The sequence below is a fragment of the Dipodomys merriami genome, unplaced genomic scaffold (genome assembly GCF_024711535.1).
Source record: "Dipodomys merriami isolate MVZ:Mamm:240054 unplaced genomic scaffold, mDipMer1.0.p SCAF_99, whole genome shotgun sequence".
NCBI lineage: Eukaryota > Metazoa > Chordata > Mammalia > Rodentia > Heteromyidae > Dipodomys > Dipodomys merriami.
Window position 1 is genome coordinate 2,884,397 of NW_027206612.1, and position 27,433 is coordinate 2,911,829.

The 27,433-nt window shown below is 57.2% G+C and overlaps 1 protein-coding gene across 4 annotated transcripts; it reads right to left on the bottom strand.

Annotated features, from left to right (window-relative positions):
* On the bottom strand, positions 1-26,828 carry Colec11 (collectin subfamily member 11). 4 transcript variants are annotated; one of them, XM_070014697.1, is made up of 7 exons: positions 26,773-26,828; positions 23,905-24,060; positions 18,420-18,491; positions 5,626-5,697; positions 2,544-2,597; positions 964-1,059; positions 1-839 (listed from the first exon to the last, which is right to left on the bottom strand). In XM_070014697.1, exons 2-7 carry the CDS (start codon positions 24,032-24,034, stop codon positions 448-450), a joined length of 816 nt encoding a protein of 271 aa, XP_069870798.1. In that variant the 5' UTR covers positions 24,035-24,060; positions 26,773-26,828; the 3' UTR covers positions 1-447. The 4 variants fall into 4 exon arrangements, with proteins under 4 accessions (XP_069870798.1, XP_069870797.1, XP_069870801.1 ...); XM_070014696.1 differs by having other exon boundaries at positions 1-857; XM_070014700.1 differs by lacking the exon at positions 18,420-18,491.
* Positions 26,829-27,433: the final 605 nt, after the last annotated feature.

The following is a 27,433-nucleotide window of genomic DNA, read 5'->3' on the forward strand; positions in this document are numbered from 1 at the left end:
GAGGCTCAAGAGGATTTATTTTTGATTTCCTGGAACCTGGATTTGCAGCAAAGCAAGTGTTCTATCCCACCTGGGAAAAGGAACCTATATTTTATAGGCACATGGGTCACATGGCGTGGGCAGACAGTGGTCCCAGACCCCAAGATACCATTTGCATTAGCTACTGGAGTCTATTAGAGGCTGCATTTGCTATAGGACCCAAGCAGATTTATAAAGGCCCGCTTCTGAATCACAATCCCATAATACGTATTTTGGCTACAATGCAGGTAAGGAAACTTCACTTCTTCAGAAGCACTGCTTCCTGGCCCGTCTCCGCAGGGTCATACCCAGAGCTTCCATCACCCCGCGCCCCACCACGGGAGGGTGGCATGGGCTGGGGCGCCGGCGGGAACCGGCTGGGGAAGACGGGTTCGGGAGGCCGGCTCCCCGCAGCGCAGCCCCCGCTGCTCACATGTTCTCCTTGTCGAACTCACACATGAAATACATGGTGATGTGGCAGGCCACGTCGTTCCAGCCGCCCGAGGCCACCATCTCCACGCAGTCCTCCTCGTCGAAGGCGTTGTTGGGCTCCCCGCTGCGCCACTTGTTGAAGGTCTGCATGGGGGAGCGGTCGGCGTAGACGAAGGCGCCCTCTTTCTCCAGGTCGTTGATGCCGATGAAGACGCGGGCCAGGCCGGCCTGGGCCAGGTAGGCAGCCATCAGCCCGTTGGAGGCCTCGTCCTTGGGCATGCCCAGCGTGCCCCCGCGGCCCTGGCAGGACAGCTGGGCCTCGGCGTAGCGCTTCTCCTCCTTCACCAGCAGGTAGATCTTGCTCTCGGTCTCGCGCACGCCGGCCACGGCTGCGGGGGAGGGCAGGGCTGAAAGCGAGGACTCGAGTCTCGAGACACCAACTTAGGGCACCCCCACACACGGAGCAGCAGCCACGCGCCGGCTCCCACGCAGCCCGGCGGGCAGGGGACGTACCATTTTTGATGAACTTCAGCTCCGTCGCCAGCTGAGTGACGTGGTTGTCCATCTCGCCGATGGCCTTCCTCAGCTGGCCACACTCGCACGGGAGGCCTGTGGGGGACCGGGCCTGTCACGCACTGATGGGGGCCCAGGAGGAACACGGGGTGCCCGGCCGGGGGAGGAGGCAGCGGGAGCCCGGTGAGCCACAGCGGGGAGCGGCAGGAGGGAGGACGAGGCGGGGGGACGGGCACTGCGGAAGGACGCGGAGCCCGCGGACGCCTCCTCGCCCAGCCCTCAGGGACGCTGGGACTGGCCGGCTGACAGCAGCCCTGCGCGAAGACTTCTTGAGATCGGACACAGAGCCACCCACGGGCCTCAGCCAGGGCGGGTGCTCAGGGGTTCTGACACCGCCGTGCTCTGTCTAAGGGGGGAAACCCTTTGTGCTCGGGGGGCTGGGGGGCTGACAGAGGGCTGGGGAGAAGCTGGGGAATAACAGGTGTGCGATGAGGCTGGAGGGGGCAGATGCAGCGTGCAGACCAGCCGCCCCCGTGGAAGCCATCATGAGCTATTGCTCAGGCTTGCCGGCACAGGAGGTGGCCCTGGAACGCCCCCCACAGTGGGCGGGAGCCCCCGGCCTGTGCCTGCCCACCGCTGCCTTCCCCGCCTCACGGGTGACCACAGGTGCACACCGCCTCGCCAGCGTCAGTGTGGACCTTGAAAGCCTACGTCAGGAGCAGGGCGGAGAGGGGGACAGGGAATGGCGGCCAGAAGGGAGTGGAGGGACAGGCAGGGCGCCACAGCCCTACCAGGAGCCATCAGGGACAGATGCGCTGTGGACACTGAGCATCCACTCCTGAGTGGGTCAGACGGGAAGGCAGCGGCAGGACATCTGGAAAGAGGGGAACATCTGGAAGGCGGGTGGGGAAGGAAAGGCAGAAGGAAGGAGAGGAACATGTGCCGCAGGAGAGGCCTGCCAGGCCTAGACCCGATTCATCACAGTCAAACTACAGCTCAAGAACACTGAGCCAGGTACTGGTGGCTCACACCTGTATTCCTAGATACCCAGAAGACTGAGATCTAAGAATCACAGTTCAAAACCACCTGGCAGAAGAGGCTGTGAGGCTCTTCTCTCCAATTAAACACCAGAATTAAACATCAGAAGTGGAGGGAAAAAAGCCAAATGCGCACAAGGCCCTGAGTTCAGGCTCCAGTTCCAGAATTTCAAAACCAATGAAATGGAGGGACAAAGGGTGAACAGATGTAGCGGTGTTCCTCACTGGACACTATGTTGAAACTGAACTACACAACTTGTGGGTGGGGATGGGAGGGAAAAACTGGGAGACAGTGAGGGAAAGGGGTGACATTGTCCAAAAAGAAATGTCCTCATTACCCGACTTATGTAACTGTAACCCCTCTGTACATCACCTTTATAACAACAATAAAATAAAATAAACCACACATTGAAATATTTCTACCATAGGAGAGTCAGAGACTGAACTACCTCACATCCAGCCAAAGACGTTTTCCTCTGATTTACAGTTCAAAGTATAAGTTTAATAGCGTTTATCTCAGACCGTAGGCTCTTCATGCCATACCTGGTTCTCCATTAGGGCCAGGGGGTCCTATGTCACCAGAATCTCCTTTCTCACCTGAAAAAGAGAAGCAGGAGCAAAGTGGCTCTGTGGATGGGCTGTGGATGGAGGTACAGAGACACCAAGGTAATGACACGGTTTCTTCCCTGTGCCATGCCTGGAGCCTTCTCCAGATCCTCCCTGCTTGCTCCGAGAGAGCTCTTTGGGCTCTGTGCGTGGAACGTGAACACAGGCGTCTCACAGGGCTTTGATTCTCGCACGCCCCGGGCACTCTGCAGCATCCTCAACACCAAGAGCAGACGGTGAGCGCCTGGTGCAAGCTTCCTCAGCACGGCTCCCACAGCCAGAACATCAGAGGAGCTGCAGTGCTCAGGGCCACCCATCTGGGAAGAGTAGATGGCACCTCCAATGGGCATGCCCAGCCACAGCGCCAGTCCCCTGCTGCTGTGCCCGCCCTGCCTCCTGGCAGACAGACAGACACCTGTCCACCTGGGCCTCTATTCGTCTCAACGTATAAACACGGGGTCCCATGCAGCGACAGCAGCGAAGCTCTCCAGCTGCTATAAAATCAAGCCGTGACTGGTTGCCTTCGAGTCCAGCGGACATTCCAAGGGCAGTGGCAGTGTCCACCTGTCACCGGGACGAGCTACATACCTTTGTGAAGAGCTGAGCCTTCCATGCACTTGCAGACTCAGACCCCCCGCGGGCCGGGCCGGAGGGAGCTCCGCAGACCCTGCCTGCTCCTGCCTTTGGGTTCTCTAAGCAGCCTGACAAGGACCAGGTCTCGACCTCAGAGACAAAGCCAATAGGCAAAGCCAAAGAGGGGTGGGCTGGTCTGTGACGCGCAGGCCTGTCCAGACACACACCGAGTGTGAAAAGTACACGCCTCCCCTCTGAGTGCCAAGAGCCACTGCAGCCCAGGCTGGGGACAAGCCAGGCACCTGGGCAGAAACTGGGTGAACCAACAGACTCTAGCCATGCAGTGCGTGCTGTTCAGCCACTGGAGGGGGGCAAATTCTGACCCCTGCTGAGACACGGGAGACCTATGGAAACGTTACACTAAGGGACCAGGGCAGAGTCAGCGGGAACATCTAGAATGGGGAAGTTCACAGATCCCAAAAGCAGGAGGAAAGGGAGGGGAGGGGAGGGGAGGGGAGGGGAGGGGAGGGGAGGGACTGGTCTGAGGGTGCAGCTGCTCTCTGCGGTGAGGGCAGCCTGTGGGGACCGGCAATGTGAATGGCGGTGCGCACTGCAAGTGCTCAGAATTCCACTCGAGTGCACACTTAGAATGGTCCAAGTGGCAAGCTTCATGCCGCTACGTCCTCAGAGTCCCGCGCAGCTCTCCGCAGCGTCACCCCAGGTTTCTCTGGGGGCTGTGCGATCTGCAGCAGGTGCTCCCGTGGAGGGCTGCGGCTGGGCAGCTGCCCACACCCTGCCCGCCCGCCCACACCCTCCCCACAGCTGCAGGTCAGGCCTGGCCACCGAAGCCCTCCCTGCCCAAACTCCACTGGGGCCTCTCCAGCCTAGTTTTACCTAACCTGCCACACAAACCAGAGGCTAGACTGGTCCGTGCCACCCAGCCCGGGACTCTGCACCAGCCCCGCCTGCTCCAGCTCTGTCTCCCCACCCCCAGCTTGTGACAGGACCTTGATTACAGGAAGGCTCTGCGGCAGGCACCTGCCTAGCAAGTGTGAGGCCTGTGTTCAGACCCCAGTATTTCCCCTTCTTGGCAAGGTGACACAGAGAACTCAGGGACCTCTAGCTTCTTCCTCCAGCGCCCCGTGCCCCCGAGGCCCAGCCCAGGTATGGAACAAAGCAAGAACTCAGAACACGCCAGCTCACTGCACACAGCGGGCACGGGGCAGGGATGCCCCAGCACCCCTAGCTGCCCTGGGCAGGAGCAGTGTGGCCCCGCTGCACAGCGTAGAAAGGCAGCACCTGAGGCCACAGGCGCCTGCCCCGGGGTGCTGCTCACGCCCGCCGGGGGTCCCTGTGCCCTGGGGGTCCCCGTACCCCGGGGTGCTGCTCACACCCACTGGGGATCCCTGTGCCCTGGGGTGCTGCTCACGCCCACCGGGGGTCCCTGTGCCCCAGGGGTCCCTATGCCCCAGGGGTCCCTGTGCCCTGGGGTGCTGCTCATGCCCACCGGGGGTCCCTGTGCCCTGGGGTGCTGCTCATGCCCACCAGGGGTCCCTGTGCCCCAGGGGTCCCCGTACCCCGGAGGTGCTGCTCACGCCCACCGAGGGTCCCTGTGCCCTGGGGTGCTGCTCACGCCCACCGGGGGTCCCTGTGCCCTGGGGTGCTGCTCATGCCCACTGGGGGTCCCTGTGTCCTGGGGGTCCCTGTGCCCCAGGGGTCCCTGTGCCCTGGGGTGCTGCTCATGCCCACTGGGGGTCCCTGTGCCCTGGGGGGTCCCTGTGCCCCAGGGGTCCCTGTGCCCTGGGGTGCTGCTCATGCCCACCAGGGGTCCCTGTGCCCTGGGGTGCTGCTCATGCCCACCAGGGGTCCCTGTGCCCCAGGGGTCCCTGTGCCCTGGAGGTGCTGCTCACACCCACTGGGGGTCCCTGTGCCTCGGGGGTCCCTGTGCCTCGGGGGTCCCTGTGCCCCAGGGGTCCCTGTGCCCTGGGGTGCTGCTCATGCCCACCGGGGGTCCCTGTGCCCTGGGGTGCTGCTCACGCCCACTGGGGGTCTCTGCTAAGAATCACCCCAGTTCCTCGAAAGGCCTAAGAAGCCATAGTCCAGGGCAGATGGACATGGGGCGCCCTCACACTTGGGGGGGACACTGTATGAGGGCGCCAGGTCATCCAGGCGCACAGCATGGTTTCCTGAGTCCTGGAGGAGGGGAGACCTGAAGTTTTCACCCCACCCAGACCTTACCACAGAGCGAGGACACCTCACTCCACCGAAGCCTGCCAGACCCAGCGCAGACAAGCCCTCGGCCCCTCAGACAGGGTGAACACTGCAGCAGGCGCAGCTTCTGTGCTGCACAGAAGCATGTCCGGCCACCATGCAGGACAGCTGCTGTCCAGGCCAGCTCTCCGACCTAGGCAGAGAGGGCCACGGGACAACGATCGATGGCAAATACCTTTAGCACCAATGGGACCATATTTTCCATGTCGACCCACACTGCCCTTCTGTCCTTTGTCCCCCACGTCTCCTGTGGAAAACAAGGAGATCAAAGTCGGTTGATGCACAGGTGATCCCACACACACACCTGATAACACGGGACTTAAAACACAGCGCTTCACCTCCACGAGTCACTCAGGTGGCCGGACGGCTCTTCACGCGTCACACATAGTCACAGCGGACAAGGGAAGATGCATGCCCCCTGAAAGTCATACACACCCCAGGACAGGAAAAGGCAAACGTGGTGCTCTTGATCCCCGCACTGAGCAAGGCCTGCTGTCCCCACGGCCGTGGAGGGAAGGACAGGACATCCCCGCCACCCCGCACATCCCACCACGACAGCTCCACCCTCACCCAAAGCCGGGACTCACGACCGCGCAGGCTGAGTCTGAAAACGACGCTCCAGGAGACGGGGCTGGGAAAGCACCGGATTTGGTTGGGTCTATAGTCAAGTGACCCAGGGCGCTCAAGTCTCATCCCAGGACTTGTAACATGCACAAAAACACACTGCAGCACACACATCACATCATGATCCTACAGCACACACATGCTCACACCATGACCTTGTAGTACACACTCACACCGTGATCCTGTAGTACACACCCACACCCTAATCCTATAGTACACAGTCACACTGTGACCCTGCAGCACACACACCTCACACCATGACTCTGCAGTACACACCCACCCTAACCCTGTAGTACACACTCACACTATGATCCCGTAGTACACACCCACACCATGACCCTGCAGTACACACCCACACCGCGATCCTGTAGTACACACACCTCACACCATGACCTTGTAGTACACACTTACACCATGATCCTGTAGCACACACTCACACCGTGACCCTGCAGTACACTCACACCCTGATCCTGTAACACACACTCACACCGTGACCCTGTAGCACACACTCACACCGTGACCCTGTAACACACACTCACACCTTGACCCTGTAGCACACACTCACACCGTGACCCTGTAGCACACCCTCACACCCTGACCCTGTAGCACACACACCCTTACACCACGTCCCTGCAGATGCACCGCCTCTCCACTATGACTGGCGTGCTCTCTGCCCGGCCCTAGGCAGAGGGCATTCCCCAGCACCAAGCCCCCACGTGTCTGTCAGCAACTAGCATTCGGGTGAGGCGGGGACCCTGGTGTCCCTGAGCCCCTGAGACCGCACTGCTCTCATTTAAATCTGTGGTAGGAGAGGTGAAATGTTAGGAGAGGAGAAGCAACTCCACAGCCTGTCCCTCCCTGGCTCTTTAACCCAGACGGCCCCCCAGATATCAGGCTCCATGGTGACAGGAAGACATGATGAAGGGGAGGAGGAGGCTCGAGGCCCGGGGGGGGGGGGGGCGGGGGAGCTGGCAGCATAGACACTCATAACCTTTCCCTCTGTGGAATTTTCCACCTCAATAGAACGAGCAATTAGCGCTCTGTTCCATCAGCTGGCGGCGGGCAGCGCCTCGCACACGTCCTGCTGTCATTAGCAGCCAGAACTTGACAACAATTTGAGAGCCGTTGGCTTCCGGCCCAGTCTCTGAGGCACAGGCACATTAAGGGGAACTCAGGGCTGAGGCTGACGTCCGTCACTGTCACCTTGGTGGCGGGCACAGGCACCCCTGCCCTGCGAGAGGCCAGAGGCCCGGTCCCTGCACCAGGCAGCGGAAAACGTAGGGACAACCGTGCAAAATGAGGAACAGTGGGAGACGGGTGGAGACGGCTCCAAGCAGCAGAAAGCAGGCAGCGGGGCAGTGGGGAGCAGCTCACCCCTTTGAGGGCTAAACCCACCCCTCGGGCACCGAGGGCCTGCAGGTGGCAGAGCGGCTGCCCAGCCCACACAGAAGGCCGGGGGCAGCGGGGCATTTCCCACACGTTACCACGGGACACCAATGCCACCGGCCCAAGAACTGAAGGCGCAGGAGTGGCACGGTGAGGCTGCAGAAGGCCGGAGAGGGCACAGCGCTGGCCAGTGAGCAAGGTTTGTGCCTCGCTCCCCCATCAAGGCGGTGCGCAGCCTGGGTGCAAAGCTGGGACCGACAGTAAAGGACTTCACGGGGTAATGCACAGACAGACCCACAGCTTCCTCCCATCCCTCGCTCAGCGACCCCCAGCCCGGGGCGCCACTCTTGGCTACGAAGGGAGTCATCCAGCCCTGTGCGTGGCTCAAGCCTTCCTTGTACTTGCTTGGCCCCTGTACTGCCGGAAATGAAAACCATCCAGAACAGTACCTGGAACAGAGCAGGTGGCGATAGCATCCAAGGCGGGCAGAAACAGCCAGAAACAAGAAGTGTGCCGAGCCACACTGACCCCGGAGCTGGGGGCAGGCACCTGCACTTCACTGTGCTCCGAGCCCAACGCTCAACCAGACAGGCCTCGGCCTCCCTCAAGCTGGCTGCGATGCCACCAGAATCTGCTCCTCCAAGACAGCAGAAGACAGAGCAGTGAGGCTGCAGCGTCCTGCAGCTTTTCCACAGAGAGACAGACTAGGGGCTGTGCAGAGACCATGTCAGGAGAGCACACTCACCACACACCAGTACACACAAGAGGAAAGCACGCTCACCACAGACCAGTGCACACGCCAGGAGAGCACACGCACCACAAACCAGTGCACACACCAGGAGAGCACACGCACCACAGACCAGTGCACACACCAGGAGAGCACACGCTCACCACAGACCAGTGCACACGCCAGGAGAACACGCTCACCACAGACCAGTGCACACGCCAGGAGAACACACGCACCACAGACCAGTGCACACACCAGGAGAGCACACGCACCACAGACCAGTGCACACGCCAGGAGAGCACACGCACCACAGACCAGTGCACACACCAGGAGAGCACACTCATCACAGACCAGTGCACACGCCAGGAGAGCACGCTCATCACAGACCAGTGCACACGCCAGGAGAGCACACGCACCACAGACCAGTGCACACACCAGGAGAGCACACTCACCACAGACCAGTGCACACGCCAGGAGAGCACACTCACCACAGACCAGTGCACACGCCAGGAGAGCACACGCACCACAGACCAGTGCACACGCCAGGAGAGCACACGCACCACAGACCAGTGCACACGCCAGGAGAGCACACGCACCACAGACCAGTGCACACGCCAGGAGAGCACACGCACCACAGACCAGTGCACACGCCAGGAGAGCACGCTCATCACAGACCAGTGCACACGCCAGGAGAGCACACGCACCACAGACCAGTGCACACACCAGGAGAGCACACTCACCACAGACCAGTGCACACGCCAGGAGAGCACGCTCACCACAGACCAGTGCACACACCAGGAGAACACACGCACACCACAGACCAGTGCACACGCCAGGAGAGCACACGCACCACAGACCAGTGCACACGCCAGGAGAGCACGCTCACCACAGACCAGTGCACACGCCAGGAGAGCACGTGCACCACAGACCAGTGCACACGCCAGGAGAGCACACTCACCACAGACCAGTGCACACGCCAGGAGAGCACACGCACCACAGACCAGTGCACACGCCAGGAGAGCACACGCACCACAGACCAGTGCACACGCCAGGAGAGCACACGCACCACAGACCAGTGCACACGCCAGGAGAGCACACTCACCACAGACCAGTGCACACGCCAGGAGAGCACACGCACCACAGACCAGTGCACACGCCAGGAGAGCACACGCACCACAGACCAGTGCACACGCCAGGAGAGCACACGCACCACAGACCAGTGCACACGCCAGGAGAGCACACGCACCACAGACCAGTGCACACGCCAGGAGAGCACACGCACCACAGACCAGTGCACATGCCAGGAGAGCACACGCACCACAGACCAGTGCACACACCAGGAGAGCACACGCTCATCACAGACCAGTGCACACGCCAGGAGAGCACACTCACCACAGACCAGTGCACACGCCAGGAGAGCACGCACACCACAGACCAGTGCACACGCCAGGAGAGCACGCTCACCACAGACCAGTGCACACGCCAGGAGAGCACACGCTCATCACAGACCAGTGCACACACCAGGAGAGCACACGCTCATCACAGACCAGTGCACACGCCAGGAGAGCACACGCTCATCACAGACCAGTGCACACGCCAGGAGAGCACGCTCACCACAGACCAGTGCACACGCCAGGAGAGCACGCTCATCACAGACCAGTGCACACCCTAGGAGAGCACACGCACCACAGACCAGTGCACACGCCAGGAGAGCACGCTCACCACAGACCAGTGCACACGCCAGGAGAGCACGCTCACCACAGACCAGTGCACACACCAGGAGAGCACACGCACCACAGACCAGTGCACACGCCAGGAGAGCACACGCTCACCACAGACCAGTGCACACGATAGGAGAGCACGCTCACCACAGACCAGTGCACACGCCAGGAGAGCACGCGCACCACAGACCAGTGCACACGCCAGGAGAGCACGCGTACCACAGACCAGTGCACACGCCAGGAGAGCACGCTCATCACAGACCAGTGCACACGCCAGGAGAGCACACGCACCACAGACCAGTGCACACGCCAGGAGAGCATGCTCATCACAGACCAGTGCACACGCCAGGAGAACACGCTCATCACAGACCAGTGCACACACCAGGAGAACACGCTCATCACAGACCAGTGCACACACCAGGAGAGCACACGCACCACAGACCAGTGCACACTCACAATAAGCTGAAGCCTGTGCAGTGCACAGGCAGGAAAGCACGCTCATGGGTTTGTTGATTCCCAACACACATCACCCTTACCTGTGCTGCCCTCACCTGCTCCTCTAACAACTTTCATCCTGAAGCCCTGCTTTCCAGGCGGCCACTTTGGGAGGCAGCTTTTCTTGAAGGGCTCCTTGAGGTCACCTGCCATCCTAGGACGGGGCGTTGTAAGGGGCGACGCCAGGCAGGCAGACACGTGGAGGAAGCCCACGTGTGGGAAGGTGAGAAGGCAGGCCAGCAAGCCATGGAGGGCAACCCATGAGAAAATGGCCTTGCTGCCCCTTGACGTTGGTCTGCAAAACTGTGGGAACAAACCTGCTGTGCAAACCCCTCTTCTGCACTTGTTACACAGCAGAGCTGACTGACAGCATCGCGCTGCTCCAGCTACGAAGCACATCCCAGAGCACCGCGGTGGCCACAGGTCAGGAACACGAAGCTCTTGTGAAGCCAGCTGTCCAGTGAGTCCAACAGACTCTGCCAATGGACAGATCTAGACCCAGATCCCAGGCTCCCGCCCACAAACACTGCACACGTCATCACCCTCTGCAAGCTTACTTCCTCCTCTCAAACGCAGGCCGCTGTGAGCACACGCAGAAGGTCAGAATCAGAACCGGGCCGGCACCTCTGACAGATTCCACTCAGACCAAGGTCACCTGACCGCCTGCAGGGCCTCAAATGCCCCACGTGAGGGACAGGACAGGAGACTCGGCAGAGACGTTGCCTCCACGCCAGTCCCACAAGATGTGTGCAAACCACGCTGCACAGGCCCAGGAAGGCTAAGACGCAGGGGCTGACGGCCCAGTGCGGGCTGGTGGACCGTAGCCCTGCGGAAGACAAACAATGCTTGCCAGAGACAAATGGGGAACCTGGAGACGGAAACCCCTCGGGAACCGAGACGGGAACCCCAGGGGAACCAAGAAGGAAACCCCACACAGCCCATTCACCATGTTGGCCACACTGGCCATGAGGGCGGGCTCTTGCCCAGTGGCAGTCGGAACTGCTAGGTGACCTTGCCCCTCCCATCCTCCCCATTCCTCTCAGCCCTACACCCACAGCTGTGCACTGAGTGTATCCATGCATGAGGCGTCCACACCGATCTGCATATATGCATGCACACATGTGCTATAGCATTTATACAGACATATACACATGTAGTCATGCAAGTATGCATTCACATCATACATGTGAAAACATGTGCAAACATTTACATACAGAAACAGATCTACCTACATACATGCATGTGTACACAAACCCTCATGCCCTTGCACACTGTGCATTTACATACACTCTTCCAGCTGGCAGTGCGGCTTAGTGGTAGAGTGCTTGCCTAGCATGCAGGAAGCCCTGGGTTTGATTCCTCAGAACCACGTAAACAGAAAAAGCCAGAAGTGGCGCTGTGGTAGAGTGCCAGCCTTGAGCAAAAGAAGATTGGGGACAATGCCCACACCCTAAGTTCAAGCCCCAGGACTGACAAAAAAAATAACTCTCTTCAATAAGCACAAACTATTCTTGTGTATACACATGTCATGTGCATATTACCATAGCCATCGTACACACACATATACATGCACATGCACATATATGCATGTGGATGCATTCATTCATAAGCTTGCACACACACATGTACACATATAAATATACACAGCTAGGTGCCAGTGGCTCAGGCCTGAATTACTAGTTGCTCAGGAGGCTGAGGTCTGAGGATCAAGGTTTGAAGTCAGCATGGGAAGGAAAGTCATGAGACTCTTATCTCCAATAAACTACTCAGAAAAAGCTGATAGTGGTGCCAGCTCAATTGGTAGAGCATTAGCCTTAAGCACAAAGAGGCTCAGAGATAGCACCCAAGCCTTGAGTTCAAGCCCCAGGACCAGGAAAAAATAATAAATACATGCAAGGCTACACTCTGTATATATACATACATGCAAATATGCATGCAAATGCAAACACATGCATGCCATATATTCATGAAAACATACATATATACTACCTGCATGCAAACACGTATACACAAATGCATATATATTGTATATACATATGCAAGCAGCATATATATTGTACATACATATGCAAGCATACAAACACACGTACACAATTACACACTTGCAGGTGTGCATGCAGTCATGTGTCCATGTCTATGCACATGTAAGTACACCTCACAGGCACACACATGACACACCTGAGTGTGCATACAAGCATATGTAAGCATAACTTTGATCAGCATGCAACCCAAGGTCATGAGGCTGGTGAGCATGGTGCTTGGAATTCCAGGAGGCCTCTCCCGCTGCATCTGCCTCTGCAGCAACTGCTCCACACCAGGAAGCTGGCGTTCATGGTAGGACTTTTCTCCTTTGGACGTGTAGAGAGGGAGAACTGGTCTACACCTCCTCTCTGTGCTTTGGGTAGCTGTGTATCTCAGCTTGAGGACACCACTGGAAACAATCTCTTGGATAGAAAACAGTATGGCTGCAAGCTTAAGGGTTCTCTAGATGCCCCAAAGAGCTGGACGCATTCTTCCATGACTCCTCCGGCATCATGCCAGCCCGGCCCGCCTGAGCCGAGACACGCCTCCCGCGCGTGCCTTCAGGCTGTGAGCCGGGCTGAGGCGCCGGGGCTCAGGGAGCCAGTGTGACCTGCTGTCCCCACCCCGTCACGCTCAGGAGAGACGGCTCAGCTCACATTTGCTTTCCAGACACGCACGAGGGCTGGGGAGAGCGGGCTGTTCACAGCAGGCACAGGATTCTGATTAATTTTAATGACGCTTCGCGCAGTCCTTTGAGCACTTAGAATTCAGCTTCCGGAGCAGTTTTTAATGATGGCTGATGTGTGTGGCACAGAGCTCAGAGAGCCATCGCGGGGGCAGCGGCCTCCACCTTGGGGGCCAGGAGGTCCTCCGCGCCTGCGGCAGGATGGCAGCCGTGCGCCGACGCGGAGGACGCAGGGCACACGGCCCGCGGTGGGGACGGCGCTTGCCAAGGACAGGAGGTGGCTGTGCCAGCTCTGCCCTTGGGACCGGCTTTGTGAGTTCAGAGCTGCACACTCTCCACGGCACCGAGGCTGCTGGCTTGGCAGGGAAGCCCGCGCCTGGAGCCCTGCTGCAGGCCCGGCCCCCGGGGCACAGCCTGCATTTCCTGGAAGCTGAGCTGTGCAGGCCCGGTTCTCCATCCCCCACCGGGCAGTCCAGCACGACAGTCACCACATCTGGGTCTGCTGACAGACGTGCAGGTCGCACCGTCCCTCCTGAAGCTGGAGAGGTGTGGCCAGGAGCCAGGGCCAGCAGAGCCCCACGCGGTAGCCAGCTGAGCGCACAGCCCAGCACGTGGGCCCGGAGTGCCCACCCACAGACCGCCTTCCCAGACTCGGCGAGGGCAGCCTCTTACCTAGCGGGGAGCAAGCAGCGGGCCTGGGGCCTAGGCCAGAGCTGTGGTTGCCCACAGATTTCAATGCTACTTGATATCAAATCTCAAGGGCTCTAGGGTGATAGCATCACACTGGGCCCTAGGGACACAAAGATGAAAGCAACAGAGATTTGTCCTCATGGATCACAGGTTGCAGAGGAATAAGACACATCAAGAAAATGAGCTGGAGGGGGGGGGGGAGGCTGGGAAGGGATGTGAAGGGTAAACAAAGGAGGAGGCTGCAATGCTTGGTAAGAAATGTATGCATTATCCTGCCCATGTTATTGTAACCCCTCTGTACAGTATGTTCACAAATAAAATACAACAAAATTTAAAAAAAAAAGAAAGAAAAGAAAATGAGCTGGAGCCGGGCGCTGGTGGCCCATGCCTGTCATCCTAGCTACTCAGGAGGCTGAGATCTGAGGATCACGTTCAAAACCAGCCCAGGCAGGAAAGTCCTTGAGACTCTTATCTCCAATAAACCACCAGAAAACCAGAAGTGACGCTGTGGCTCAAGTGGTAGAGCGCTCACCTTGAGCTGAAGAGCTGAGGAACAGCACCCAGGCCCAGAGTTCAAGCCCCACGACCAAACAAAAAAAAAAGAAAGAAAGAAAGAAAGAAATGAGCTGGGAGCATCTGTCCTGGTGACCTGCCAAGTCTTATCAGCGCGCCATGTCCCGCGGCCAAGCAGAAGCCCACAGGCTCCAAGCCAGGACAGTGGGCACAGGGGAGGAGGGGAGGGCATCCGAGTCAGGACAGTGGGCACAGGGGAGGGGATAAGGACAGCCAATGTGATCTCCACAGGATTTTAAACCTGGCTACATGCATGATCAACATAAACTCTGCAGAAGACAAAGGTGAGCGGCCAAGTCAGGTAGGACTAGGCCCCAACCACTGACCTCAGACAGGACTAGACCATGACCACTGACCTCAGACAGGACTAGACCATGACCACTGACCTCAGACAGGACTAGGTCCAGACCATGACCTCAAAATGGACTAAATGGGCCTGGTGGCTCAGTGGTAGAGTGCCTGCCTAGCATGCACAAAGCCTCAGGTTCAATCCCTCAGTACCACAGGAACAGCAAAAGCCAAAAGTGTCACTGTGGCTCAAGTAGGAGAGCACTAACCTTGAGCAAAAAGAAGCTCAGGGACAGTGCCTAAGCCCTGAGTTCAAGCCCCAGGACTGTGGAACAAAAGGACTCACTGGATGAATAAAGTAAGGAGGTTAACTCAATACCTAGATGAGGAAACAAGCAAGGCAACTAAAACCACACAGGGAAACTGGACGTAAAGGACTTAATAAACCAAATAGAAACACTTGAAAGCCAAGCCCAGTGGCTCACGCTGTACTCCTAGCTACTTAGTCAGTGACTAAGATCAGAAAATCATAGTTCAAAGTCACCCTGGGCAAAGAGTTCATAAAAATCCTTCTCAACTAATAAAGCTGGCATGGTGGCAGGTCCCTGTCATTCCAGCTATGTGGGAAATGGGGATAAGTCCAGTCCATCTTGGGGCATAACCTCAAGACTCTATTCAAAAAATAGTAAAAGCAAGCCAGGAACTTGCTTTTATTTTTTTAACCACCAGGAAACGGTAAGTGGCACTGTGGGTCACAATGGTAAAGTGCTAGCCTTGAGCAGAAGAACTCAGGGATAGTGCCCAGGCCCAGAGTTCGAGCCCCACAACTGACGAAAAATAAAAATTATAAAAGCAGCCTGGCACCAGTGGCTCATGCTCATAATCCTAGCTACTCAGGAGGCTGAGATCTAAGGATCTTGGTTCAAAGCCAGCCCAGGCAGGAAAGTTTGTGAGACCCTTATCTCCAATAAATGACCAGAAAATGGGAAGTGGCGCTGTGGCTCAAGTGGTAGAACACTCACCTTGAGCTGAAGAGCTGAAGGACAGCACCCAGGCCCTGAGTTCAAGTCCCACAATCAACCAAAGAGAAATATAAAAGCAAATAGGGCTGGGGGTATGGTTCAAATACTAGAGTGCCTGATTAGCAAGTACAAGACTCTAAGTTCAAACCCCAGGACTAGCAAACAAACAAACATATCAAGTGTCACAATTAGACTAGATCAAGTGAAAGACAAATATCAGGGATTGAAGACAAGACCAAGGAAATATTATATTCAAGCAGCAATAATGGGAAGGGGGAAGGGAGGGAGGGAGGGAGGGAGGGAGGGAGGGAGGGAGAAGACATGACCACATTGTCAACTCTGAACATAGTGAAGAGGCCAAACCTAAAAATCTATGGCATAGAAGAGGAACTGAGATACACAGTAAACAATTAATGAAATTATAAAACAAAATATCCTAAATGTAGGTAAGATATGAACAGCCAAATGCAGGGGGAATTTAGAATCTCAAATACACATGAGAAGAAAAGAAACTCTTTACATCATAGTTTGTTTGTTTGTTTGGGGGTCCGGTCTTGGGGCCTGAACTCTGGGCCTGGGCGCTGTCCCTCAGCTCTTCAGCTCAAGGCTAGCGCTCTACCACTTGAGCCACAGCGCCACTTCCAGCTTTTTTCTTTTTGCTTATGTGGTCCTGAGGAATTGAACCCAGGGCCTCAGGCATGCAAGGCAAGCACTCTACCACTGAGCCACCTTCCCAGCCCCTACATCATAGTTAAAATGCCAAGAAAGAACTAAAAACACCCAGAATATTATATTTCAAGCCCTAAAATAAATGCCAACCAATATCATTATATCCAACAAAATAATTCCTTAAAATCAATGGAGAAATAAAGGGCTTCCAAGACAAGCCAAAGAAAATGATACCCAGGAGCTGAATTCAGAAGTATAGTGTCACCTCCACCTACCCAGGACTCAGCACAGAGCACCCCCAAACCCACCCAGGACACAGCACAGAGCACCCTCCACACCCAGGACTCAGCACTGAGCACCCTCCACACCCAGGACTCAGCACAGAGCACCCTCCACCTACCCAGGACACAGCACAGAGCACCCTCCACACCCACCCAGGACACAGCACAGAGCACCCTCCACACACCCAGAACACAGCACAGAGCACCCTCCACACCCAGGACTCAGCACAGAGCACCCTCCACACCCAGGACTCAGCACAGAGCACCCTCCACACACCCAGAACACAGCACAAAGCACCCTCCACACCCAGGACACAGCACAGAGCACCCTCCACACACCCAGGACTCAGCACAGAGCACCCTCCACACCCAGGACTCAGCACAGAGCACCCTCCACACCCAGAACACAGCACTGAGCACCCTCCACACACACACACCCAGGACACAGCACAGAGCACCCTCCACACACCCACCCAGGACTCAGCACAGAGCACCCTCCACACCCAGGACACAGCACAGAGCACCCTCCACACCCAGGACTCAGCACAGAGCACCCTCCACACCCAGAACACAGCACTGAGCACCCTCCACACACACCCACCCAGGACACAGCACAGAGCACACTCCACACACCCACCCAGGACTCAGCACAGAGCACCCTCCACACCCAGGACACAGCACAGAGCACCCTTCCAGGACTCAACACAGAGCACCCTCCACACACACCCAGGACACAGCACAGAGCACCCTCCACACACCCAGAACACAGCACAGAGCACCCTCCACACACCCAGGACTCAGCACAGAGCACCCTCCACACACACCCAGGACTCAGCACTGAGCACCCTCCACACACCCAGGACACATCACAGAGCACCCTCCACACCCAGGACACAGCACAGAGCACCCTCCACACACCCAGGACACAGCACAGAGCACCCTCCACACCCAGGACACAGCACAGAGCACTCTCCACACCCACCCAGAACACAGCACAGAGCACCCTCCACACCCACCCAGGACACAGCACAGAGCACCCTCCACACCCAGGACTCAGCACAGAGCACCCTCCACACCCAGGACACAGCACAGAGCACCCTCCACACACCCAGGACACAGCACTGAGCACCCTCCACACCCAGGACTCAGCACTGAGCACCCTCCACACCCAGGACTCAGCACTGAGCACCCTCCACACCCACCCAGGACACAGCACAGAGCACCCTCCACACCCAGGACACAGCACAGAGGGCGAGTCGGGGCCCTCTCAGCCGTCAGTGCTGGGACTCCAGCTCAGGACCGGTCTACAGGAAGCGAGTGCACAAGGGTCACAGCAGACATGCACAGATGTGCATCTGGCACATTAGCTGGGCCTACCAGTCAACCTGACCATCAGAATTCACACTAAATGAGCCCCAACCTGAGTAAAACCCCAGCTGAACGAAGTCTTGGGGCTCAGGGCCTCCCAGAGACCACGGCCCCTTGCAGCGCATCTCACGTCGATCTGATCAACTTTTCCATCCTCCTCACATGCTCCGCACCTCTCTCAGAAACAGAGAGGTTTGGACTCCTCTCTCAGAAACAGAGAGGTTTGGCTGCACTGACTTGCTGGGTTCGCTGGTGGTCACGGCTCACATATGATCCTGAGACTCAAGGTTCCTATCTTACAGCCAGCACTGCACCTGCTGGGCCTTCTGTCTGCCATGTTGGCCAGCAAGACGCAGGCAGACACCCTCCCGGCAGCACCCACCCCCGCCCTCCCCCACACAGTGGGGCTGGCAGGTACCTTTGTCTCCGGTAGGGCCCACTCTTCCAGGCCTCCCCGGAGCTCCTTTGTCTCCCTTCTCCCCTGTGTCCCCTGTGGAAGAAGTCAGATTTGGTTAGCAGCCTGGCCAGGCAGTGGAGGGCCAGGAATGGGGAAGATGCTCTGGGCAAGGGGAGGGGGGAGGGGGAGAGGGAGGGGGGAGGGGAGGTTGTGGCCGGCCATGCCTCCAGCGGCAGACTCCCAGCTCCATCCTTGGGGGTTCTTTCCTCACCCCAGTTTCTCCCTCAGGGAGTGGATTTGTCACACACTACCTCCTGTCCATGTGACCCACCCCACCCGCACACCAAAAGGAAGGAACCCCACTGTGAAGGGCAGAGCCCCTGTCCCTGGGGACGGTGCGCATCCACACTGGGGTCCTACGGGTGTCTGCCTCGCCCTCAGCACAGCCCCCACAGAGCACACTCTCCGGGGCTCCTTGGCGTGCTTCTGGGACCAGGTGAGCAAGCCTGCGCTGGTCTGGGGGTCAGAGACGGAGACAGGGGGTGCAGAGAGTATAGCGGCTGAAGGGGCCAGGGTGGCCCCTCACCACCCCCTCCACTCCCCTCCGTGCCAATTCCAGCCCAAATGACTTTCCTAAGACACAAATCAAACTCTGCTTCTCCTTCCTCAAAAGACACATCAAGCTGCCAACAGCTTCATCTTAGTTATAAATAACATCCCATTTTTAAGGACCTCCTCGGTATCTGTCATTTTTATGTGGCCATCACATAAAAGTGTGCATTATTATCACCCGGTCTAATACTTGCCCTTCTTTGTACAGCCAGGGGACTTCAGCGCGTGGCAGGCCAACATTTGAGTGAACTTCAGTTCTCAGCGGTTCGGCATTGACTGTCGCCCTTGGCCAGGGACAGGCCCAGCCGCAATGACAGGTCCCCTCCAAAAGTCCCTCACCTGCTGGGCACCCATGCTCATGCCTGTCATCCTAGCCAATCAGGAAGGCTGAGATCTGAGGATCAAGGTTCAAAGACAGCCCAGGCAGGAAAGTCCGTAAGACTCTTATTTTCAATTAATCACCAGATAATGGGAAGTGGCGCTGTGGCTCAAAGTAGTAGAGTGCTAGCCTTGAGCACAAAAGCTCAGGGACAGTGCTCAGGCCCTGAGGTTAAGCCCCAGGACTGTCGATTAAAAAAAAAAATCCCTAACTTGAAAATCTAGGCTAACAGAGAGGACATTTAAACTGAAATAAAGAGAAAAGCAAAACAAGGGAACTGGAAACTACAAAACAGAGCTGGAGCATCCTGATGTCCCCAGGCTGCGTCCTGTTCCCAGACTCTCTAGTTTTCAAACTTTTTTTTTTTTTTTGTCGGTTGTGGGGCTTGAACTCAGGGCCTGGAAGCTGTCTCTGAGCTCTTTTGCTCAAGGCTAGCACTGTACCACTTTGAGCCACAGCACCACTTCCAGGTTTTTTTTTTGTTTGTTTGTTTGTTTGTTTTGAGTGGTTAATTGGAGATAAGAGTTTCACGGGGTTTTTCTGCCTGGGCTGGCTTTGGACCATGATCTTCAGATCACAGCTTTCTGAGTAGCTAGGATAACAGGCGTGAGCCACCGGCACCCAGCTCAACCCTTCTATATCTTTGAAAAAGATGAGAGGTAGTGGCAGTCGCAATCCTTGGCAAAGCACCAGCAGCCTGGCAAGGGGCCAGCGGTGGGATGAGCGGTGCCCCCAGAAAAGCCTGGAGAGTGCCGGCCTCACGCAGGAGAGGCTACAACCAAGAAGCAGAACCAACAGCCCTGGAGGCGGGGACTGCAGTCCCCTTACAAACCCCACTGTGGGGATTAAGATAGAGATGAAGAATTCCTCACAGGTAGTACCCAGAGACAAGCCACTCTGAACATTTGCTGGCTCTGCTTTGAAATTAGCTCTCAAGTTGAAAGTTGAAGGGAAAAAAAACTCATAAATGCCAGTATCCATCTTCCAGGATTTCCAGAAAGACTGCACAGGCCTTTGAAGCCTGGGTGACCATGAAGATTTCCTAGCGGATCTCCCCATGCAACAGGAAGGCCAGGCCCACAGAAAGACACTCAGGAAAAATCAGAGACAACTAGCATCTACGTGTCAGCCTAGCATTGCAAAACATCATGAACAAAGAGAAAATTCTATCAGCTACCCAATGGGAAAAGTGCTCTCAGGCCTGTGTGCATGTAAATGAGGGTGAGATTGACAGGAGAATTCTCATTAGCAAGGCAGGAAACAGCATAAAATAAGGCAGGAGCTTCTACACAGTGACAAGCTCTACATGGAGGTCAGAGAACAGAGAGCAGGATGCAGCCATGCAGAGCGAGGGCGGTACTTGGAGAAGAGGGATAGAAGCAAAGGGCCGGTGGTGCGCCTCAGAGGATGAGGAATCAGAGCTGGAGCTCTGGCTAGTCCTCAAACTTCTCTGGCTAGTCCTCAAACTTCCTACTTAATAAGAACCACAAGGGCTGGAAGGTGGCTCAGTGGTAAACTGCTTGCCTAGCATGCATGAAGCCCTGGGTTTGATTCTTCAGTACCTCATAAATAGAAAATGCCAGAACAGAAGTGGTGCTGCGGTTCAAGTAGTAGGGTGCTAGCCTTGAGCAAAAGCAGCTCAGGGACAGTGCCCAGGTCCTGAGTTCAAGCCCCAGGACTGGCAAGAAAAGGGGAAGAAAAAAAAAAAAAGAACCACAGGGAAGTGGGCACCAGTGGCTCCTGCCTGTGATCTTACCTACTCAGGAGGCTGAGACATGATGATCTTGGTTGGAAGCCAGCCCAGTCAGGAAAGTCTGTGAGACTCTGCTGTTGTTGCTGGTGATGGTGGTACCTCTGGGGCTTCAACTCAGGGTCTGAGTACTGTTCCTGAGCTCGTTTGCTCAAGGCTAGCACTCTACCATTGAGCCAACAGTGCTATTTCGGATTTTCTGGTGATTAATTAGAGATCAGAATCTCAAGGAATTTCCTGCCTTAGCTGGCTTTGAACAATGATCCTCAGATCTCAATCTCCTGTAGCTAGGATTATAGGAGTGAGCCACCAGTGCCCAGCTTATGAGACTTTTATCCGCAATTAACCACCAAGAAAGCCAAAAGTAGAACTGTAGCTTAAATGGTAGAGCACTAGCCTTGAGCAAACAAAGCTCAGAGACAGTACTTGGGCTCCAAGTTCATGCCCCAGGACTGGTACACACACACACACACACACACACACACACACACACACACACACACACACACACACACACACACACACACACACACACACACACACACACACACACACACACACACACACACACACACACACACACACACACACACAGAACCAAGGAGAAACTGGACACCTGTGGCTCACACCTGTAATCCTAACTACTCAAGAGGCTGAGATCTGAGGATCTCGGTTTAAAGTCAGCTCAGGCAGGAAAGTCCATAAGACTCTTATCTCCAATTAACCACCAAAAGCCAGAAGTGGGATGTGGCTCAAGTAGCAGAGCACTAGCCTTGAGCACAAAAGCTCAGGGACAATGTCCAGGCTCTCAGTTGAAGCCCCGTGTCTAACAAAAGAACCAACCACAGGGCCGTGGTAATTGTCTAGGAAAGACACCGTGCACACCAGCAAGATGCTCATGTCACCACAGGTCCCCGCTTCCCCACGGGGCCGAGAATGCAGCCGAAAAGCCCACACGGCCTAGCTCTGAGTGACCTGGAAGAAGGTGGGACCACGCAGTGTCTGTCAGCCAGTGTGCAGGGCAGGAACCCTGGGCGCACGGGTGGACTCCTCCACCGGCAGGGACCTTCGCTGATCTGCAAGTTCCCTGGCGTTAGCGTGTAGACCTCTTCTTGGTGGTGGGGGTGGCCTTGGACTTGAACTCAATCCCAGGGCCTTGCAACCTTGCTTAGATGCGTGCAGAGACGCTTGCGGCTTTGTAACGGGTCTCAGAAAGGAACTCTGCTGAGAAGGCACCGACGCCCTCTGTGGGCACACGGCTAACCACAGCAGAAGAGAAGCCTGGATTCCTGCCTCCATTTTGCTTCTGTCTCCTTAAGCCTGAGGGTCTCCCCTGCAGCCACGTCGGGGTTCCCAAGGCACCCCACATGAGAGTGCTGACACCTCAACCTGAGGATAGCGACCCCGGGCGGCAATCTCCTTGGGAGCAGGATCATCTCCCAGGGGAAGCGTGGAAGACGCCGGAATGGAGGAGAGCCAGCCGCAGGGCCGCGCATCTGCCCTCTCCCTCCGCCAGCTCACTCTGCCCTTCACCCTCCCTCTATCTCCTGTGTTGGGGTGAGCGGCTGGGCCTGCCTTGGGGGGGCCTGCAGCCTGGAAACTCCCCCTGCAGTTGGTCTTGTGTGGTTGTTGGTTCTACACGCTTTCACAGCTGCAAGACGCTGGGATCGGCTTTCCTAAGGGCTCCACCATACAGCAGCCCATGAGCCTCCTGGGGGCCAGAGCCACGCTGGGGGGCAGGGGAGGATGAGCAGCCGGCGATGTGCATGGGGGGTGCTCCAAAAGCCACAGTGGTCCCCCCAAACCCGCACGGGCTCGGGCACAGGCCAGGCCTTCCCGTCCTCAGGGTCCCTGCCAGCCCTGGGCTCCCTGGGCCCCCTCCCAAAGTCCCTAAGGAGCAAGGGCCCTGTTTCCACCCCTTCTCCCCATCCCCCCCCCATCTGGGAGTGGCGGGGCTGCTCTTCGGGCCCAGCTGACTCCCCAGGATGAGGCCCAGGCCTTTCCCATACAGCTCCCCACTGAAAGCAGGCTACAGACAAAGCAGCAAGGAAACACAGAGAATCTTTCTGTGAGACAGGGTCTCCCTCTATAGCCTCTGGAAGCCAGGACGATACAAACAGACGATCACACCCAGCTCAATTTCTAAATAAAGAGGCCTCAGGTGGGGTGGCTCCCACCTGTCATCCTAGCTACTCAGGAGGCTGAGATCTGAGGATCGCAGTTCAAAGCCAGCCAGGGCAGGACAGTCTGTGAGACTCTTATCTACAGTTAACCACCAGAAAACCAGAAGTGGCGCTGTGGCTCAAGTGGTAGAACACTTGCCTTGAGCTGAAGAGCTGAGGGACAGCGCCCAGGCCCCATGACCGACCAAAAAAAAAAAAAAAGAGCCCTCAGGAGCCAGCACAGGGCACCCTGTGGGGCCTCAGGCAAATTGCTGAATCTCTCAGAGCCTTGATTTCCCTATCTGTAGAATGAACCCAGTGCACTCACCCCTGTGCAGATCGTGTTGCAGTGCCTGAGACAGCCACAAGGTGTCCTCACAGAGGACGGCTAGGGAGACCCTGAGTTACAGATGAGCGGCTAACTTCAGGATTGCACAAGGGGTGCTCCTTGGCTGGAGCATCATTAGACCTCCTGTAACCAGACCCTGAAAGCACAGATTGGAAAACAGCCCCAGCAGACGAGCAGATCTTCCTGGGGCCCACCTGACCGGAAGCCAGCCTGCCTGCGGCCAGAGCCAGAGGGGAGGGAGAGTGGTCAGTTACCTTTGAGGCCGGGGACTAGGATCTGCACGGAGCAGGGGTCGTCTGCCGTGGGCTGAGGGCATCCGGAAGGCAGCAGCGACAGGAAGGCCAGGCCGATCAGCCAGCCCTCGAGAGCCAGGACTCTGCTCATGGTGAGCGCAGGCCGGACGCTTACCTCTGGGGAGGAAGGCAGGGACACTGCAGTGGGGCCAGCGAACATAGCAGCGCAGCCCATGCCCGGGCCCATCCAGGCCTGGGTTTTCACGCCAACTGTGATCGCTGAGGGTCACCCAGCCTCAGCCAAGCAGCCTCTTCCCCAACCTAGGCTCGAGGCAGAGCTGGCCGAATGTCCCGGCGACCAAGGCGAGCTCCGGGGCCCAGGCTGGCCTCAGCAGAGGACAGCTGGCCTGGCACCTCAGAGGTGAACCTTGAGCCCCACAGACCGCTCAGTCCACAGGCAGGAGCCCAGGCCCAGGTCTGCCACCAAGTGCAACAGGACTCCACCAGACACCAGCACGAAGAGGCCTCCTCCTGGGAATCAAGCAGAGGGTTGGAGGAGGCTCACGGAGGGGGGGGAGGGGGGGAGGGAGGGAGAGGGGACTGGGGATCTGGTGCTTGTCCCAGGAGGCGCAGGGCCTGTTGCCCCTTGCCCCTCCATCACAGGGGCACCTAGAGAAAAAAAACTTCTCTTGCCAGACCTGAGGCTTGAACTCAGGGACTGGGTGCTGTCCCTGAGCTGCTTTTGCTCAAGGCTAGCACTTGAGCCACAACACCACTTCTGGCATTTTCTATTTATGAGGTACTGAAGAGTCGAACCCAGGGCTTCATGCATGCTAGGCAAGGACTCTACCACTGAGCCACCTTTCCAACCCGAGAAAAAGAAATTTAAAAGCTGGCACTGGTGGCTCATGCCTATAATCCTAGCTACTCAGGAGGCTGAGATCTGAGGATCGCAGTTCAAAACCAGCCCAGGCAGGAAAATCTGTGAGACTCTTGGCTCCAATTAACTACCAAAAAGCTGGAAGTGGAGCTGTGGCTCAACTTTTAGATCGCCAGCCTTGAACAGTTCAGGGAGAGTTCCCAGGTCCTGATTTCAAGCCCCAGCATTGGTGTCTGTGTGTGTGTGTGTGCGCACGCTCGTGCACACGCGCGCGCGCGCACACACACACACACACACACACACAGTTTACAGCTTAAACCCAAGGCCGCGCTTCTCCATCTCCTGCTCTTCCTTGAGTCCGGCTCAGCTGTGTCTCCTGTGCACACAGAGCTCCCTGGCCAGTCCTCAGACACCTGAGGTCACACTTGGATTGTTGCTCTGCTCTCTCTGTCCAGAACCCCCTACCCAGGTGACACGCTTACCACAAACCATTGTGCACGTAACCATGGCAGACTCAGAAGTCACCCAGAGACAGATGTCCGCTTCCTTCTGGTCCAGCCACCTCCTGCAGTAATGGCCCTGCACACTGCAGGGGCATGGGCCCCGTGGACGCCTGGTACTGGGAGGTGTGGGCTGTCCCAGTGTTCATGTGTCTGGCATTGGAGCTGCCAGGGGTGTGTGTCCTCACTAGTTGGCAGTGGTCTGGGGCATGGGCAGCAGCTGCTGGCAGGACTCGCATGGCTCTCAAAAGCCCACAGCCCAGTGCAAGTCCCTACAGAGGCTTCTAGAAGGCTGTGACACCTCCAAAGACAGTAGGTGAAGCAGGAGCCAGAGCGAACCAAACCTGGCCAGCCCCCCTCCGGCCCACACGTGTTCACTGCTGGCATTCTGGCTGTCACTATCACTGGGTGGCCGCAGACCCTCCCTTCAGCCCCAGGCAGACTCCATCCCAAGCTACGGGTCCCTCCCTGGCACTGAGCAGGCCCAGGGCGGAGGCACGTGGGGTGCTGAGGAGCACCCCCTGACACGGGGCTCCGTAATCGGCTGCCTTCGCTGCAGAAGAATTTGGTTTTATAAACCGAGGCGCTGCAGCCATTCCAGGCTAGCTGTAAGAATAACAAATAACAATGTTATCTCTCAGCCGCCCGGGCAGAGGCCCTGCAGTGGGTAAGCGGCTTGCTGGGGAAATTAAACGCAGCATTTGAAGAAAAGAGCTAGCCTAAAGAATGACATGGGAGGGGAGAGCAGGACTTGAGTAGCCAGAGGCACAATTCTGTGCTTTGCTTCAGTGGCTGGGCAACCCTGCATCTCACCAGCCGGGTACCAGAAGGAACCCCACCCGGCAGCCTTGGGGGGCAGTCCTCACAGGCCAACTGACCCACCACCCTGCTGTCCTCCACACTGGGCATGGAGGTGCAGGGCAGGACTCCTGGACCTCCGTGAGACAGCGCTCTCCCCCCTCCCTCCCCCCGCCTCCCGCACCCAGTCGCTGGCTCGGAGGTATCATTGATTGGTCTGTTGGTCTGTTCTCTGTCACCCAATGCACAGATTTCCAAAGCCATATACAAAAGCAAATCACTGTGTAAAGCTCCATGGTGAAACCTCTGGGCGCAGCACACACATGAGCTGTTGTGAAGGCTGTGAGCTACAGAGCTGGCGCCTCTGCTCTCTAATCCCACAGAGGGCCAGAGAGGGCTAGCTGTGCACGCCCCGGGCCCCAGGCCCACCTGCTCAGGGTCTGTCTCCCAAGAGACCCAGCCCTGAAGACCCAGCTGCTCCCCAGCCCACCGGTGCTCTGGTTTCTGTGTGGCCGAGCCCCAGCTCTGTCACCTGCTGATGCTCACCCACACAAACGGCCTCAGCAGTGGGCTTCAGGAAGTTTCTGTCGTTATCTACTGAACCAACCAAACTCTAGGATCCTGTGCCGGGCTGGGCCTGACTATGAGGCTTGCCACTTCCCGGCAGCGGGATTCCACCCCAGTCGCCTCCTGGGCAGCGGCGGCTCCTACCTGTAGCACGCTAGGCAAGGGCCTGGTCCTGCTGGTGGCCGGCCGCGGGACACTGCCCTGCGGAGCCTCATGCCGGCTATTTACAGAGACCCCCACCCGCCTGCCGCCCTGGCCCGGCTGCTGGGAGGCTGCAGCCTTATCTGCACAGGCTTCCTGCCAGGAGCAAAGCAGCTGCGCAGGGCCAGGCGGAGTGTGGGAACGCGCCCGGGGCCTCACCCGGCCCCAGACAACCTCCCATCCCCTTGGGGACTTTCTTTCCGGTTCTCCTTGCTCTTCCTTCTTTTTCTTTAAAAAACTGGCATAGCGTGGGAATTCAACAGTGTAAAGATGGGGGCCAGGTGTGGTGGTGCATACTTGTAGCCCCACCCACTTGGGAGGGAGAGGCAGTAGCAGTGAGTTTGAAGTCAGCCTGGGAAAAGTTAGGGAGCCCCTATCTCCACTAAAACTAAAAAAAAAAAAAAATACCACAGCCACACAGTGGCTGGAAGGTGGCTCAGTGGTACAGTCCCTGCCTCGCATGCATGAAGCCCTGGGTTCGATTCCTCAGCACCTCATACACAGAAAAAGCCAGAAGTGGTGCTGTGGCCCAAGTGGTAGAGCGCTAGCCTTGAGCAAAAGAAGCTCAGGGACAGCGCCCAGGCCCTGAGTTCAAGCCCAGGAC

Coding starts and splice junctions, on each gene's coding strand:
- Colec11 (XM_070014696.1), bottom strand. CDS start 24,034: ATGAGCAGAGTCCTGGCTCTCGAGGGCTGGCTGATCGGCCTGGCCTTC. Junction 18,492..23,904: donor CCTAGTCCCCGGCCTCAAAG/GTAACTGACCAC, acceptor CTTCTTCCACAG/GGGACACAGGGGAGAAGGGA. Junction 2,598..5,625: donor TGGTCCCATTGGTGCTAAAG/GTATTTGCCATC, acceptor TCTCTTTTTCAG/GTGAGAAAGGAGATTCTGGT.